Below are 17449 nucleotides of genomic sequence, written 5' to 3'. Positions count from 1 at the left end.
ATCATTTGGTTTCAAAAGTTTCAAACCGGTTCAACTCGACAAAAAAATCTTTACACAGAAGCAACTCGATGGATAAAAAATGTTCCGGTTTAACTCGTTTACTCGACTTGAGACAAGTTATGTACAACATTACATGCATATGGTACAAGTCAACTCTTCACACGATCACGCACGATTCACGTGCCTCGGGAGGAGCTACAAAATCTTGTAGTCTACTTGCTACGATCGATGAGGTAAAATACCAGAAGCATCAATTTTAGTGAACAGAACCAGAGACGACGCCAAGAAAGAGAAAAGGAGAGTGTGTGAGTGCGAGAAGGAATTCCTCAAAAGAGTCAATGAGGGAAGAAGGAATTAGCTCATCGGGAGACCCGTTAATTTTCTCCAATTCTCCCCCTCCTCCTCCTCCTCCTCCTGCTGCTGCCAGGTAAACCTAACCCTAATTTTTGATTCATTTGTTGGAATTTCGTTCCTACATAGCTGTATGTGGTTTGCAAATGTTCATTGCGACTTTGTTTCACGGTTGTTCTTTGCGTACGCTTACCGAGATGCAATGTGCTGTTGAATTGCTTAATACCCGAGTCGTGAATTATATTTTTGAAAATAGGGATTTGGGAGATTATCTGTTTACCAGTTTTCCTAGTTAGTGACGGTTTAAATTGGTATTCAATTTTATTTTTGGATATAGAATTTAACCGTCTAGCTTAATTGGGGAATTTCTCTGTGGTTGCACGTTTCAAGAATTCAAAGGTTTTTAATGGATGTTACACCTGTGCCAAATTTACCCATCTAGTAGATTTTGTTCCCATATTATCGATATTGCTCCAACTTTTGAAGTCTAGTGAAAGATCTGAAGAAGTACACACATTTTCACTTTTGGTTGTCAATTTGTAAAATGCTAAATTTCAGAATTAACAAGGAATCAAGGATATATCTTAGTATAACATTGTATGTAAATATGTAATGAACTGTTTAGAGTACTGTTAAGTACCATCTTTGTTCTTCCTAAAGCTTTAGAAATTCTAAATTATAGGATATCTAAAATTTGACACTGAGAAGTTAGAATCTATCCCAAAATTTGGACTTGTGAGCTAAATTCGGGTAGCTTAGGAGAGAAAATGCACTGTAGGATTTGCATGCAATGTTGACTTCAGTAGCTGAGTTTGAAGCATTCTCATCTAGCTCATACAGTAAAAGTGAATGTGTTATAAGTTATAATCATCTAGTTACTTTATCTACAAAATTTTCAGTTCCGCTGGGGCATCATCACCAGCTTTTGCCACGAATGCTGGCAGTACAGATTGGTTGAGTCATGGTCAGGGATCCAAAGCAGGTTCTCTATCTCGGATTAGTTCGCAGCCCATGTGGATTTCATTAAGTACAAGTGCTGGTGGTTCAGCTCTTGGCTCGTCCCAGCCTTCATGTAGACCATGGGAAAGGGGTGATCTACTAAGACGATTGTCCACATTTAGGCCTGCAAATTGGTTTGGAAAGCCTAAGGTTTGAACTCAATTTGTTTTATTTAATGCATTCATACACGTCAAACTCATGTTATTGGAACCTCTCATATAAGAAGAGAGAGTAGAGACTTACACATATACATCTGTTTTTGTAGTTTTCTTTTCTGTTTTCTGGGGAAAGATAAAGCTGTACTGTTTTCATGTGGTCCTATTTGGGTGAGCAATACAGTCTTGCTCGGTACTTAAATGATATGCTCCTATCAAACATATGTGTAGTTGCTCTCCTGCAATATGGTAGATGTGATGGAAATTGTGTGTAGAATGTTTCTAGGAAGCTAGGATATCGGTGTGGGGATATGGATTTGTTATTTAGGTATGCCGACTGAGAAAATCTGAAAAATGGGTATATGTCATATGTTTACACATATTTATTCTTTTATAGTATGTAGAAGAACATAGACACATACATAAACTGAAACACTTTAAATGACAAGTACTTTATTCTAAAAAGGAACAAAAACAAACATCAATCTCCAACACAAGTGCCAAGAGATGATAATAATGGACAGAGAGTCATATAACAAGACTGAATGAGCAAATCATCATAAGCAGGGGATATCTCATGTTGTATGGTATAACACATTATTATTAGGGCTAAACAACAACTTGAAGGTTTTGGCAAAAGCCGCAAAACCCCTATTTGCTAGTCTGATGTATTTTTATATATCTTTTAAAGTATCCCCATAGCACCAAATCTCCAGAACACACATTGGCCAAGAATTGACATCCATTTCCTAGATGGACTGTGGAGGTGAATTCAAGATTCTTACTGTTTTGGGCTTTTTAAATTTCTGCAACAGCATGAGATGAAGTGTATAATAAGATGGTTTGATAGGGATATGGTGGCACAATGATATCAAAGTGACATATCTTGCTACGGAGGGTCGATTGTTATACAAGTGGTAGAAGATAGAGTATTCTCAGTCCAGACTAATTGGACAGCAATACAGTTGGGTATTTTAGGCCACTATCAAACAAACTTGCTTCAATGTACATTTTTTGAGCAACCTAAGATTGAATATATGAAGATCAGGAGGTTGTGATGAGTGTGTGAGAATGTGTACCATAGACCCAATGGTGGTGCAAACATTTGCACATTAAGAATTATTAAAATTATCCCAAATCTGGTAATTGACAGAGCTGAGTAGTAAATGTGCCAGTTTGAAGAGTACATACTTGTTTCAGCATCAAAGGTAATGATTGGGAAAAGGGAAGGCCAAAGCTCACATGAATATAGATTGTGTGAAGGATTTGACCACTTCAGCTTTATGATAATATGGCTCCATATTGAATACCTTGTGTATTCGGTTTGAACTTGTGCGAGAGAAAGTTGAAGTTGGTGGTTTGTTTAGATAAATTTTTAACGGAACAAATGTGGCAGAGAAGATAAGGAGAACAGATAATATAGCCAGGTTTTTATACAGAGCCTCAAATTGGATATTAAAGATGATGACAAAAATCCCACTCAAGCCACCGCACATGAGTGTATGACTAAGAGCATCTCCAATCACACTGCCACCATTTTGCTGGTGAGGGAGGTCCAACTGGCGGGTAAAGCGACAAAAGAAATGCTGTGTTGGAGCTTTCTTGGAGATGAGACTGCATTTTTGCCGGTCTACTATTCCCCATGCAGAAGAGAAATGCCCACTTTTCTTCTTCTTTAATTATCTTTTCGATTTCCAATTTATATTTTTAAATGCATTCATTTCAATTTTTAATATTTACTATATCAATTCATATTGTGTTTATTAATTTATTTTTTTCATTGTATATATATTGAAAAAACATATTGTAAATAAAAAATAATGAAGAAAAAATAATAAAAATAGTGTTAATGAATTTAACGAGCCTTCATTAAATAAATTGTTCATTTACTATGATAATTATTTACATGTTTTAAGTAATGTATTCTAAAAAATGGATTAATAATAATGAATTATGTTATTTTTTATATGGCCCACCTCCCTCTCAAGAAAAATTATGGGCCCACCAATTTGGTGTTCTTTTTGAAGTGTGGTTGGAGTTGAATTATTTTTTGGGGTTAAAGGGCCCACCATTTTAAGTGTTTTTTACTTGTGGTTGGAGCTGGTCTATGCTAGAAATGAGTAACTACTTTGCCACAGAGTATATAATGCTCAATCTGATTCTAGTCCTACATTTTCGCTGTAGGATAATTAAAAGGAACCGACTTTGGTGGAAGAGTGAATTTGTAATACCCACTGAGTGAACTTACTAACATAAGATGTCTTTCTCTGTCATTATATCACCTTGATTCATATGTTTGGCTTCTTAAAGGACCCTTTTTCGCCTTACCAAATATGTGATCCATAAAACTTACATAATAATCAGCTAGGAGGGATTACCTGCAGAATATAGACTTAGTTTCCAAAACTGAATGAGGGTTCAAAAGAGTATATGCTTCAGAAAATAAATGTCACTCCTAGCGGACCCACTTCAGTTGATTTAAGCCCAAGCTACAATACGTTAAATGATTTGTTTTGAAAAACAACCATTACCAGGTCATCTATGTGATTGTTTGTAGCGCGCCACAAGGTGGAAAAATGATGAACTGCATGCTGTTCCTTTGGGGTACAAAACTAAAAATAGAGCCAGAACCTTATGAGCACCGTGAACCATCCTGCCAAGTGACATGTAGTATTGGTGATTGCTGATCAGGAAAAAGTATTTTCAATTTGTTTCTCTCCAGTTTTCTAATGTGCACATTGACTTTCCGCCATTTATGTTCTGGCTCATACTCTCATATGTTTTCCCTCAAACAGGGTAGAAAGAATATGGACATAATTGTATTTGAAGTGAGTTAGGATAAATGTCATATTGAATCCATTTCTCTAGACATTACAGTTTAAACTCTTGATTTTGGTTAAGGTTGTTAGATGAAATGCTTTTAAGATCTGTGGGTTATATAGCTTTAATATTTAGATTTGGGTGGCAGAGGGACTAGGTTTGCGCCATGATGATCTATAAGCAACGTTTGTCACATATGCAAGCGTTTGCCTAAACCCTTTCTCACCCAGTCCTACCTACCCTATCTATTCGAGGGGGGCCTATTTTCAAGCTTATAAAAGGAATTGCTTCTATTAACTTTAAATAGTGTCTCTCCTGTCCGGCTCGATAGGAACGCCCTTCGTACCACCAAAAAAATGAGATTCCTGGTATATTATTGGGCAAGAGTCTTAATACTAGGCTTAACAAAAAGTGATGCTTCCTGGTATATTATTGGGCAGGAGTCTTAATACTTTTATCGGGACGTACATCTGCATGCTTTTTCCTTGAATTCATGTTTTTTCCTTCTCCTTTCATCTGATGCTCCTTAAAAAGCCAAAGGCGACTATATAGAAACCATACAGAATGTCAGTTGAGCTTGACATGGTTGCTAACTTCATTGCATGCACTTCATTTCCACTTCGTATTCTCGTCTGCTATACTATCTTGGCCTATGTGAATCTGGCCAGGTTACTGCATGTGTACCTTTCCTTTTAATTGTCGTTCATGCAGGCTGCTAGTTCGCTTGCCTGTGCTAGGAGAGGTTGGGTGAATGTGGATGTTGATAAGATTCAGTGTGAGTCTTGTGGTGCAAATCTGAAATATAATGCACCGGATTCATGGACTCCTACAGAAGGTGAGATTTGCTATATATAACTTTACCTAGCAGGCTGGCATGATATTTGATTTCTTTCATGTCTGTCTTGTCACTGACCATGTTTTAGTGTACTGCCGTGTTAATGTTTCAATGTTTGAATGAAAGTATTGAGTGGCTATTTAGAGTTCTCATTTTGAAGTCTTATATGAGTTAAATGATAATTCCCAAAATTTCAAACCCCAATAGTTGCCAAGTTACGAATTGGCTTCACATTCAAATTTCTCAAGCACTATCAGGAAGAGCCCATATGGTAGAGAGAGCTCCCTTAATGAGGTCTTTTTTTGCCTCAAGCAAGGAGCCAGATCTAGTTTCATCGTGTTAAGACTGTTCTCTCCTATTTTCCATTTCTAGCTACACAGGCACAGGTATCGTACCTCCTGTGGTGAGATTATTTAGGTGGTGGCTTTAGAGCACTGAGAACTGAGAAAGGGATCTTTAAAGTTGTTGGGACTGGATTTAGCAGACAGTCGAATTTTATTATTCAAATCCGCTCTTGATATTTTTTTTTGTCTTTTCTTTTGTTGTTTTCTTTCTTACTTTTCCTGTGTAAAGCATGTATCACAAAGACGGAGTATGCTGAAACATATGAAACAGTTACTCTTTGTTTGGGGTAGGAAAAACAGTTACTAAACTATACTAATTACAGTATTGTCGCCCCAAGCTCTTTTATCACCTGATAATCAAGTGAACTATGATTAGCATAAGCAGTAAAATTATAATCCGATACACTTGGTGCGTATGATCTGCCATAATATACACTTTGATGTCTATCCTGTAATTGTCTTCAGAGACAGAGAGCAAAGTTTTCGTCATAACATGACCCATTATAATTTATAGAGGTCTAAGGTTTCAGTTAACCGACTGCATGGAACTATTATATAGTTACTATCAGAAAGCAAATTCTAGTAATTACTTTTATGGAGATTGTGTACAAAAGAAGAAATCAGTACGTTGGTTACTTAGTCCTGGGATGTCTGTTGATCACTCATGCACATTTGACATATGCCAAAGTTCTATTGTCATTCAATACTACATTCAGACTTGTATTTGATTGAGAATAGGATACCACATTATTATCAATTTTCATGTTCATAACTATTCAAACAGGCGATAATGGTGGAGAAGAATTTGGCAACCAGCTTGATGAAGGACACAATGTCACTTGTCCTTGGAGAGGAAACAGCTGTGCTGAAAGCCTAGTGCAATTCCCTCCTACTCCTCCATCAGCCCTAATAGGGGGTTACAAGGACCGCTGTGATGGACTCGTTCAGTTTCCTTGTCTACCAGTTGTGGTTGCTTCGGCGCTGGAGCAGATGAGGGTTTCAAGAGGTCCCGAAATTGACCGCTTTCTGGTTCAGTCATGTGCTTTTTCTGTTGGGGAATCTGGATTTAAGGCAGAAATTACATCTGATATATGCATATATTCACGTGTAAGATACATACATCACTAAGTGAGCAGTAATTTTTGTTGTTTTTTTGGTGATTGTTTTTGTTGAAATGGTACTTGTTCTATCATTAGGCCCAGAAGTTGATAAGCCTTTGTGGATGGGAGCCAAGGTGGCTTCCAAATGTTCAAGACTGTGAAGAGCATTCTGCTCAATCAGCTAGGAATGGCTGTTCTTTCAGTCCTATTAAAGATTGTGACCCGCAGCAAGATCGAGGCCCTAACAAGAAAACATTGTCTGCTTCAACCAAGAAGGGTCCTCTAAAGAATGAACCGCCGTCAAAATTCGAATCTAGATCCCCTTTGTTAGATTGTAGCTTATGTGGTGCCACAGTGAGAATCTTGGACTTTCTGACTGTTGCTCGTCCTGCTTGTTTTGCTCCTAACAACATCGATGTTCCTGAAACAAGTAAAAAGATGGCACTTACGCGTGGAGTGAGTGCAGCTAGCGGAATTAGTGGGTGGGTCGCTGCTGATGGCGTGGAGAAAGAGCAGACAGAGGATATTGATGAAGCTGCAACTACAGGGGATGGGAAGTCGGTGTCAAATATCGGGGTGGATTTGAATCTTACAATAGGCAGTGGATTTTCTACCGCACATGGGCACAAGAGAGGGATATCTGAACTATACCAAGATGCAAATATAGGGAGGGATCTAGCTATTGGTCAGCCAGCCGGTAGTGAGGTTGGCGATCGTGCAGCATCATATGAATCCCGCGGTCCCAGTACTTCCAAAAGGAACTTGGATGAAGGTGGGAGTACTGTTGATAGGCCACATGGGATGATTCGCCAGGCGGATAGTGTCGAGGGTGTTGTCATTGATCGTGATGGTGATGAAGTAAATAATAGCAAGTTGTCCCCTGGCCCTTCTAAACGTGCACGTGATTCTCATACCTTTGAATCCTACCAGCCATCATACAGGAGAGACGCATCTGGTGCCGGTCCTAGCCAGACCTTATATTTTGATATTGGAAAGGCTGGTCCTCCCAGTCAAGGGCATGAACCAGCTGCTGGTTATCCATCCACTAAAGATTCAGCAAGAGCTTCCTCTGTTATTGCAATGAATACAGTTTGTCATAGTGCAGACGATGATTCTATGGAAAGCGTTGAAAATCATCCTGGATATGTAGATGAAGCCAATTATCCTTCTTTTTCAGCACCCAAGAGCCCTGATATTAACGAAACTTCAGATTTGAACCTCAGTATTCAGGCACAGCAAAGTACTTGCCCTCCTGCAGTTAGAGTTGCTGGTGAGATAGGTGTTAGCAGCACCAATGATGAGGAAGTACTCAACACCGAGACTGCCACTGTTCATGGGAGGGATGGTCCTAGTTTTGCTATTAGTGGAGGAAGTGTTGGAATGGGTGCTAGTCATGAAGCCGAGATTCATGGCTCTGATGCTCTGATTCATAGGACGGAAAGTGTGGTTGGTGATATGGAACCAGTTACTGGAGTGACTGAGAACCAAGGTCAAACTGGCGAATTTGCTGCAGATCCTGGACCGATGGGTGATTTTGTCCCTGTAGAACTGCAACACGAATATCCTCGTGGTGAGAGTCAAGAGCTAATGTCACGGTCAGGAGGAAGGGCAGATAGTGGCTCGAAAATTGTTGGTTCAGCCAAGGCGGAATCTATTGAGAGTGGTGAAAAAACCAGCGACTTGAATCTCTTACCCAATGAACAAAGCTCCCACCCTTCTCTCTCTTGCAATGCGGTTGTATGTTCTGGCCTTGAAGCATCTAAGGATGAAGTAATGCAGGTAGGCAAGTCATCTCCTACCGATGAATGTGGCTACCCTAGTTATCCAGCTGCAAATGGGATAGGTTAGTCATTCTTTTTTTCTTTCCCAGGTATATATATATATATATATAGAGAGAGAGAGAGAGAGAGAGAGAGAGAGAGGGAGGGAGGGAGGGAGGTTCAGGGGAAAACCCCCAAAAAATGAAAAACTGAAGAACACCCTAGTAAACCATTCATCCGGACGATATGCATATGTGCATATAAGTAATTGAAGTTGTTTCTTGGTTTTTATGCACATGTGCATACTAGACAAATTGCTTACAAGTTGCTTGTATGCACATGTGCATACCGTCTAGATGAATGGTTACCAATGTGTTTCTTAGTTTTTTTTTTTTTTTTTTTTTTTTTTTTTTTTGCGGTTTAACCCTGAACCTTACTCTGACCTATACACACACACGCCTCAGCTTTAGCTAGGCTTGAACGGTTGATCTCCAGGGAGGTTGAGATCTACCGGTAATCCGGATACTGCTGGACCAATGGCCCTTTGGTTATTTACCTTTCTTTCATACTCTATCATGGTCCATGCTGCTGAATTGTGTGTGGTTTCTTTCAGGGCCTCCACATGGAGAAAGTAACTTTGAAGAACCTGTGGAGTTTGATCCAATTAAGCATCACAATTTTTTCTGTCCTTGGGTGAATGGCAATGTTGCTGCAGCTGGGGTTAGTGTCGGTAATGGTGCCAGTTCCAGCGCTAGTGCCGTAGCACATTGTGGCTGGCAGCTCACATTAGATGCTTTAGATGGCTTCCAAGGGCCTGAACCAAATCAAACCGTTGAATCTGAATCAGCTGCTTCAATGTACAAGGTATGTCTTGTTCTATTTCACTATCAATGTCTGTGGTAAGATTACTCAGTCTTATCTAAAACTTTACGCTTGAGACATGTTATTATATAATGCGCTCGTCTTCTTGTTGGATCAATGGGTTACTTTGACTGTTTCAAACAACTGCTCTATTTTTTGGGGTAGAGTTCAGGTCTGCGTACATCTTACCCGGTTGGTTTGGTTCCATTAAAAAAATCAACATTTGATTTATTATACAGTCTAACCAAAACGTTTGGTTATTTGCCAAATATCTAAAATACCCTTCAATGCAAACAAAATGAAGGAGTCATTATCGTCAATTTGTTTGTAACGATGATAATAGACAAACATTTTTCCAAAAATGAGGAGGGTGAGGACAGGTTTGCGTACTTTTCACATCTCTTAAGGTCCTTTTTTATGAGATTAATGGGTTGGTTTGGTTAGGTTTTCATCTTTCCACAAATTCAATGTTGCAATTTTTGCGCGTCCCAAGGGAAAACTAGAAATTATAGAAATTTAAGATTAGGTGTGATTTTTGCAGGATGATCACCAAGTTTCTGGTCGAAAACTCATGACACGGCAATCCTTCAGCCGAAGCCATGGCCAGAATTGAAATCGTCAATCACCGAGTGGTAAATTTTTCATGAACTTAATCTACACATCTTGTTTACGGTTATTGGGTTTGAACCACGCAAAATGTTCATGGTTAGGTTTGTGTACTTTTGTTGCAGTCAGTAGCCATGGTTGCCCTGACAGCAGTACAAGAAAAGTGGAACAAGTCATCTCATGATGGAGCTGAGCTATCTATGGACCATTTTAGTTCTAAGTATTTATGGAGAACTGTGAATGTACCTTTTAATTTCACCTTTGTTTTACCTCTTTTTCTTGATGGAGCTATCCATAATAACCCATTCCCAATTCACCATCAATGGATTCTTTGTGATTATAGAAATATAAAGTGGACTCATTTATTGTTAACCATACAAAGATTTATTTGGGACATTTCTTGCTCATATAACTGTTTATCCTTGTTAACAATTATTCCCACATAAACACCCTGGTGGTGCCTGATTGATTTAAGTTTGGCTTCAGAGGTCAAAAGTACTAGGAGGTTCCATGTTCAAATCCAAGGAGGAATAAAAATCCCCTTGTGGCCACGGAAGTTCAAATACGATGACTCCGGGCTATTTGCAAAGCAGATGGTCATCCTGGGATTAGTTGACTTGCATAGTGGGATGGATTTTTATGGTTAATAAAAAAAAAAACAATTATTCCCACAAACATTCACTACTTTTTGGATAAAAGTTTGCTCTCTTCTTACTTTTTTTTGGCAGACCCCAATCGCCATCCTCGTCTCCGATTTCCGTCCATCCTAGCTTGGGAATATGATCACAATCTTGTACTCAATGGGGGATCAAGAATCTTTTTCTTGGTTATGTGAGATATTTTAAAATTAAATGTGTTAAACACCATATTCAACCTCGTATATTTCCAAAGTTTTGCTTTCATGGAGTATTAAATAACCATATGTTAATAAAACTAAAGAGTTGTACGTAATTGTTTAATCAAACATTTTCAGCTCTCCATATTTTTATCTAAAAAAAACAAGAAAAGTCAGAAAAAATGTATATAAGAAGAAATGTCAAAATACTCTTTCTAAATCAAAAAGATACTAAATTTAATTATTTATAAATAATATATTTAATAATAAATATATGATATAGTAAATAATTAAAATATAATATTATTTAATATGTGGAGGTGGGGTGGGTCGAGGATCACGTTACCAGGCCCCAACCCTGGTTTGGTGAGGAATCCTTGGTTTTGTTGGGACGGATACACCAGGTTCCTCCCTAAGGGCATATCGTATTTCCATGCTTACTCAGATATTCTGAGTTGGGTTTTTCAAGGCTATCAAAGTCGGGTTTTGGAGCTAGGGATTTTGATAGAGAAATACGATAATTTTCATTTTAAATCGTTAGTATATAACCTTTCAACATAATTTTTTTGGTCGGCTGGAGCAATTATCACTTGACAAATTGCAATCTTGATTTGATTGATGTTTTTTTTTTATGTCTATGGAGCATCACGAAGATTCATAAAATCAGTACATGTATTATGAGAGTACCTCTCTAATTGGTAAGTTCAGATATTACTAGTAAATATTGCGTTCACTTTACTTGGTAAATTCATATACGAAATAATGATTCCCACACCATACCGTTCAATATCGAGATCTCATACGTTTATTATTTCAGATTTTCATTGCACGTGTACAAGTTGTTTAGTATGATATGAAAATAATGGTTTTTTTAACCACACGGATGGTGCCTGATTGATTTGAGCTAGAGGTGTACCTACTTAACGTGAATCTAATACAGTATATACATCATGAACTATTAAGACATAGACTAAAGATTTGCAATCCTTCAGTTCAGAATTACCACTGTATCAATATTACCGGAATATGATGTTTATGTTGAATTTATGTCAGATCAAAGTTGTATCAAGTTTTAGTATTTCAATTGTATTTGGGTTAAAATTCAGATGTAACATCTGATTAAGTCCATATTTATTGAATGGTCCACGATATATTAAACATGCATAAAAATTGGGATGTCATGACATATTTAACACAGTTTTCATTTTGAATATTGAACTTCGTGTTTGTTCATGAAGAAAAAACATTGAACTTGTAGAGTCATTTTATTTTAGTACAAAACGTACTCATTTAACCATTTACATTGTGGTATACTGGTTAAGTGTTAGACATATGTATAATAAAAGATCTCATCTACCTCGATTCGAATCCTGACACCGTCAAAAGCTCTGTGACCATGAAAGTTCACGTGAATTAACTCCAGATTATTTATGGTCGTCCAAGTGATTAGTCGATGAATGTAAACGGACAAGAAAACCCATTGTTACCGAAAACAAAGTTACCCATTTCAACGTGTCAAGTTGACATTTTTCCTATTTAAAGATGGTGACGTTTTTATCAAATGCGCTGATGTTATCTTTCGTTTCTATTTTTAAAATACCCATATGATATATATCATCAATTTTAAAAAAAATGTACAATCATTATGTCATACGAGTAAAAAATATCGTATCGACAATTTAAGTGTTTGTACAACATTTTTCTATAAATAACAAAAAGTATACAAAATATTGAATAAATCAAAATCAAATCAATCATTATTTTTCATACATTTGAAAATGATAGAATGTATATAGGTATATCAAATAAGTGTTCGAAATATTATAGTCTTGTAAAGCTGTCAAAAGTTATTCTTTTATTCATTTTTTGTTCCAACTTTTCCAAACCCTTTAAAAATATAAAAACACATTAATGTTGTTCCTTTTTTTTACCATTTTAACTCATTAACGAAGGATGATTGACGAGAAATATATAATTTTTATTAAAACAATTGTTTGAATCGTATTTACAGAAACTTGTTGAGGAAGAGATTGAGAAGATTAAGAACGTTTCCGATGGCACTCCAAAATCTGTCGGGCCTCCAATTCGTTGCCCAATCGAAAAAAGAAATATCAATCATTGAGCAAATTGTTGGTCCGTCGGTAGGAACGGTTGTTAGAGGTATGGGTAGCTTGGCGGTTCGACCTGCGAGGATGAGAGGACCCGAGAAGGGATTCTCTAAGCCGATATCTTCAGTTGATGAGGAAGATTTGCGGCGAAAACTTGGCGAGCGCGACGAGGAGATTCGCTTGCTAAAAGAGGGACAAAATAAGGCAAAAAAGAAAGCCGCAAAGCAAAGAAAGATGATACAATTGTTGATGACTATGTTGGGTGTTAGTGATTCAAACTCTAACTCAACAATCCCGACATCTCACGCTTTAAGTTAAGTTTTTTATTTTGTGTTATTGAACTTGTTGTTTACTTTTAGACTTATTTAGGAAAAAAATTATCTTTCAATTACTGAACTTATTAATTTTGTTTGGTTATAAAAGTTGTTTGTATAAAAACGTTTGTTTGCTTGTTTGTGGGAGTTGTTTGTATAAAAAACATGTCTGTTTGCTTGTTTATGAGATTCCTTTGTAGAAAGTGTGCAAGAAAAAACTGGATCATGATGCACAAAAATCTTAGGCAACAATTAAACAATGTAAATGTTGCTTAAAAGAAATATTATATTATTTTAATTACAGTTAAAAGACAACATATCTAAATAGAGTATGTCGTCTAAGCTGATATCTAAGGCAATATATATAGATAGAATATGTTGTCTAAGCTGATACCTCACACAACATATGCAAATAGAGTATGTTGTCTAAGTTGATACCTTATGCAACACATCCATAAATCGAATGTTGCCTTAGAGTTTGTATGATGCAACATATGTTGTTTACATAGGCAACATAACCTTTTATGTGGTGCCTAAGAAGTCCGCTTAAGCAACATATGCTGTTTGCATATGTTGCCTGGGTTCTAATGCAACATTGAGAAGGCAACACTGTTTAGGCAACACGGATTTGTTGCCTAAGCCTTACGCAACATATAAACCCCTTTTAGGCAACATTTTTCTTTTGATGCCTAAGTGGCATTTTGAGGTAGTGTTATAGGGTACCACTTGGTAAAAGATGTTTACTAACAATCCATTTTGATGAATGAAAATGTTACTCAATAAGGTAAGCAACATTAGCTATTCCAGGCTTACCTGTTTATTTGGATCTTGTTTCATTCTACCACGGATTGAAGCATGATATTAGTAGAGATATAATTCGCCCCGCTTTGTTATTCGTCTATCAGACGATCACTACTACAACAAAATCGAGTTCATAAAATGTCCAAAATGTCTTACTAGACTACTTTATAGAACTTAAGTATATAAGACCATACACTTGTGTGCTCTATCTAAAGACGTTGCAGTAAGTTTATATCATGCTTTTGGGTACCTGAAAAAACTTTTTAGGACACTTTCGAAATAAAATATCTTATTATCTCTTTTATAGAACATTATTTGAAAAAATGTCTTATAAACACGTGTCTTATAAAAAGTATGTTTCAAAAGTGTCCTAATCATATGTTAAGATGTCAAAAATGTTCTATAAACTTATTACACCACCTTTAAATATGACACAAAAGTTTGATGTTATAAACTGAAGTCTTATAAAGTAGTCTATTATTATATTTAAACACTTTTGATTTCCTATAAACTCGATTTTGTTGCAATGAATTAGTAATTTTGTATTTGGTTTCTTAGGCAAATAATAGAAGTCTAAAAAATCTAATTATTTAAATCGTAGTTAACTAATTTAATTGAATAATTTAACTTTAACAAAAATTATGCAAAATGGAGTTATAAATAATATAAAATTGTAATTTGTTTAAATTTTAATAATTACTATTTACAGATAATTAAGCATTTAACAAAAGAACACATATCTATGTAAAGGATCACTACAACAAAATCGAGTTTATAGAACAAAATTAAGAGTACTAATAGACTGCTTTATAAGACTTAATCTATAAGAACAAAAAATAAAATGTCTTATATATACACATGTTCTAATAAGTTTATAGGACGCTAACTTATTACAACTCTTTTAGATATGACATTTTATATTTTGGTCCTATAAATTATGTCTTATAAAATAGTCTATTATGACGTTTAAAAATGATAATGTTCTATAAATTTAATTTTATTGTATCAAATATTGTCAACATCAAAACTATATATTTTTATATTATCTTTGGCCCATTATATTAATTTTCTTGTTCCTTCCTTGTACGAATAATATTTTATTTTACACTTTATTTATAGTTTATTTGATCAAACTTTTCCAAGGGGAATAAAATCCTAACAAAAGCAAACCACGAGAATAATATATATATACACGCACACACACTAGAGGAGATAATCGTAAAATACAATAAGATACATCTCAATTTCAATGTTTTGTCTTTTTTGTCTCAGTCGATGTCATAATACAGTTTTATGTGGTTTTGAGAAAACAATTATGTTTTTATTTTTGAATAAAATATAAATATAAAGATATATCATAAAAAATTAAATATCAATATTAATACCAAACTAACTATTTAAAATTTTTCGGGGGTTTTTTTTATATTTCATTAATTCATTTTTTTATTTTTGATTTAATAATATAATTTTTTATAAAGATAGTAATTTAAGTATTTTGTTAGAACTCAATCATTATCTTAAGTATATCTTTTTTATATCTAAAATGAAATGTTTAACCTCTATTTAATTATGTTTATCTTCAGTTAGTTATACAAATTCATACATAAAACTTTAATAAGTTGTACTTACACACAATTTACTTGTAATTTTAAACTTTAAATAACATGCATCAATAAAACAGTACTTAATACATAAAAATAATTTTTAAGTGTTTTTGTCAAATGTTTTATAATAAATATACGAAAAATATACAACTAAGTACTATGAACTCTATGGTGTAAGATTGGAAGGTCAAGTTACAATCAAGAAAACCCAAGAACAACAACATTTATCATCATCATCATCATCATCATCATCATCATATATAAAATCTCTGTTCATAATTAATATATAATCTTATTACATATTCTTGTTCTTCACAGGAAACAGGTTTTCATCGATCTCCTAATTTCCAAAATCAACGATCTCTATCCCCTTATTTTTGTACCCAACTGGTGCATCATACTTGCTGAAGAGCCTGTAAGATGAGATTAGCGACAGCAAAACGTAGCAGATCACCACCACGAAGGTGATGATGATGGAAGCCGTCGCCTTTCTACAGAAGTCGCCGTAAGTTCCACACACCTCGCTCCAAGTCACCGCCACATCTCCTTTGTATGTTAGAAACGCCACCTCCGTCGCCACCGCACCGGCGGCCAGTATCAGGTATGTTAAAACCTAAACAATACTTATGTTCATCTGCATTTTATATATGATTCTATAACATATATATATATATGTATGTATATATATATATTACCTGATCAAGGAGGAAGAAGGTCCAAGCTCGAGGCATGGTTATAGGGCGAGGGATTGCAGTGAAAGCAGCCGACAGTAGCGAATAACCAGCACAGATGCCATTAGCATGCACCAAAAACCTTTAAAGATTTCAAAATTATCAATCTGTTTAACAAATCCGACCGACCCATTTGGGTAAAAGGGGGTTGAATTAATTAAGAACCTGAAAGCAGTGAGGTTGGAGTATGAAAGAGAGCCGTATTCATTAGTTTCAGAATCTTTAAGCATGACAACTAACGCGGCCACACAAAGCCCCACCGGAAGCAGCCTCAGCAGCGTCTCCACCGTGCGGATGCCGGAACTTCCTTCACCACCTTCTTCACATGATCCTGTGATGATTTGAGAACTTGCTGTAGTACTCTTTTCTCGCTTGTCCGCCATTGTTGAACACAAAGATTTGCAGGTTTTAATTACTTTTGGGTATATATGGAATTGCGTAGAGAGGAGGGAAGAGGAGATTGTGATTGTGAGAGTTTGTGGTAGTGCTATCATCTGAGCTTTGCAGGTCGAGTATAAATGGTGGGCGTAAATTTAGGTGAAGTTAGGTGATGTTACATTGAATGCTGTCATTAAAATGGGGTTGCTGTTCCCCATGTAAATCATATCATATGGACATGGATAACTCTCAGCTCTGCGTTCAATCTATTTCTGTGAAAGTGAAGTTAATTCAGGACCTATTTTACCGCTAAAATTAAAAATCTTAGGGTTTGTTTAAGAAGGTTAACTGGGGGAGCTTTACCCGTTGGACCACAAAAACGACATGATATGCAACAATTTATCCGGTAAGTGTTTATCGTGGTAAGAGTCATCTCCCTCACTTACCGGGTAAGACTCTTGGTTCTTGTCTCGTTCTTATCGAGTAAGATTCTTAGGGGCTGTTTGTTTACCTCTGAATGATACCATTAAGAGGTAAGGGTCTGATTCGGTCAGACATTTTATTGTTTGGATAGGTTTTTTACGAAGTCTGAATGATAAATGTAGATCTGAATCGCGCCTTCACCCACACGCCCTCCATACGATTCAGATGTGAAATTTTGACAGGTTTGCCCTCCCTATTTTTTCTCTAATCGTTGTACCAGATATGGCTCCCTCGATTTCTCCAAGCGACACCTTTGTTCTATCGATCGGTTGTAGGAATCGCACATTCTCGTTCACCATTCTCGCCTTCTTCATCGGTCACCAGTCTCGCCTTCTTCATCGGTCACCAATCGATTCACAGGTAA

The 17449-nt window shown here is 36.2% G+C and overlaps 2 protein-coding genes across 3 annotated transcripts; one reads left to right on the top strand and one right to left on the bottom strand.

Annotated features, from left to right (window-relative positions):
• The first annotated feature begins 230 nt into the window (after window positions 1-230).
• LOC112506977 lies at window positions 231-10204 on the top strand. 2 transcript variants are annotated; one of them, XM_025111338.1, is made up of 8 exons: window positions 231-427; window positions 1251-1500; window positions 5037-5160; window positions 6289-6611; window positions 6701-8447; window positions 8978-9228; window positions 9767-9857; window positions 9957-10204. In XM_025111338.1, the coding sequence occupies exons 1-7, from the start codon at window positions 339-341 to the stop codon at window positions 9836-9838; spliced, it is 2856 nt and encodes a 951-aa protein (XP_024967106.1). In that variant the 5' UTR covers window positions 231-338; the 3' UTR covers window positions 9839-9857; window positions 9957-10204. The 2 variants fall into 2 exon arrangements, with proteins under 2 accessions (XP_024967106.1, XP_024967105.1); XM_025111337.1 differs by having other exon boundaries at window positions 9936-10204.
• Window positions 10205-15669: 5465 nt separating this feature from the next.
• LOC112507437 (CASP-like protein 2A1) lies at window positions 15670-16696 on the bottom strand. The gene is made up of 3 exons (XM_025112026.1): window positions 16390-16696; window positions 16189-16306; window positions 15670-16106 (listed from the first exon to the last, which is right to left on the bottom strand). Exons 1-3 carry the CDS (start codon window positions 16605-16607, stop codon window positions 15834-15836), a joined length of 609 nt encoding a protein of 202 aa, XP_024967794.1. The 5' UTR covers window positions 16608-16696; the 3' UTR covers window positions 15670-15833.
• Window positions 16697-17449: the final 753 nt, after the last annotated feature.

This window comes from Cynara cardunculus (genome assembly GCF_001531365.2).
Source record: "Cynara cardunculus var. scolymus isolate 2C chromosome LG 2, CcrdV1, whole genome shotgun sequence".
Taxonomy (NCBI): Eukaryota; Viridiplantae; Streptophyta; class Magnoliopsida; order Asterales; family Asteraceae; genus Cynara; species Cynara cardunculus.
Note: the sequence above shows the minus strand (reverse complement) of the source record. Positions and strands in the feature narration are given on the sequence as shown.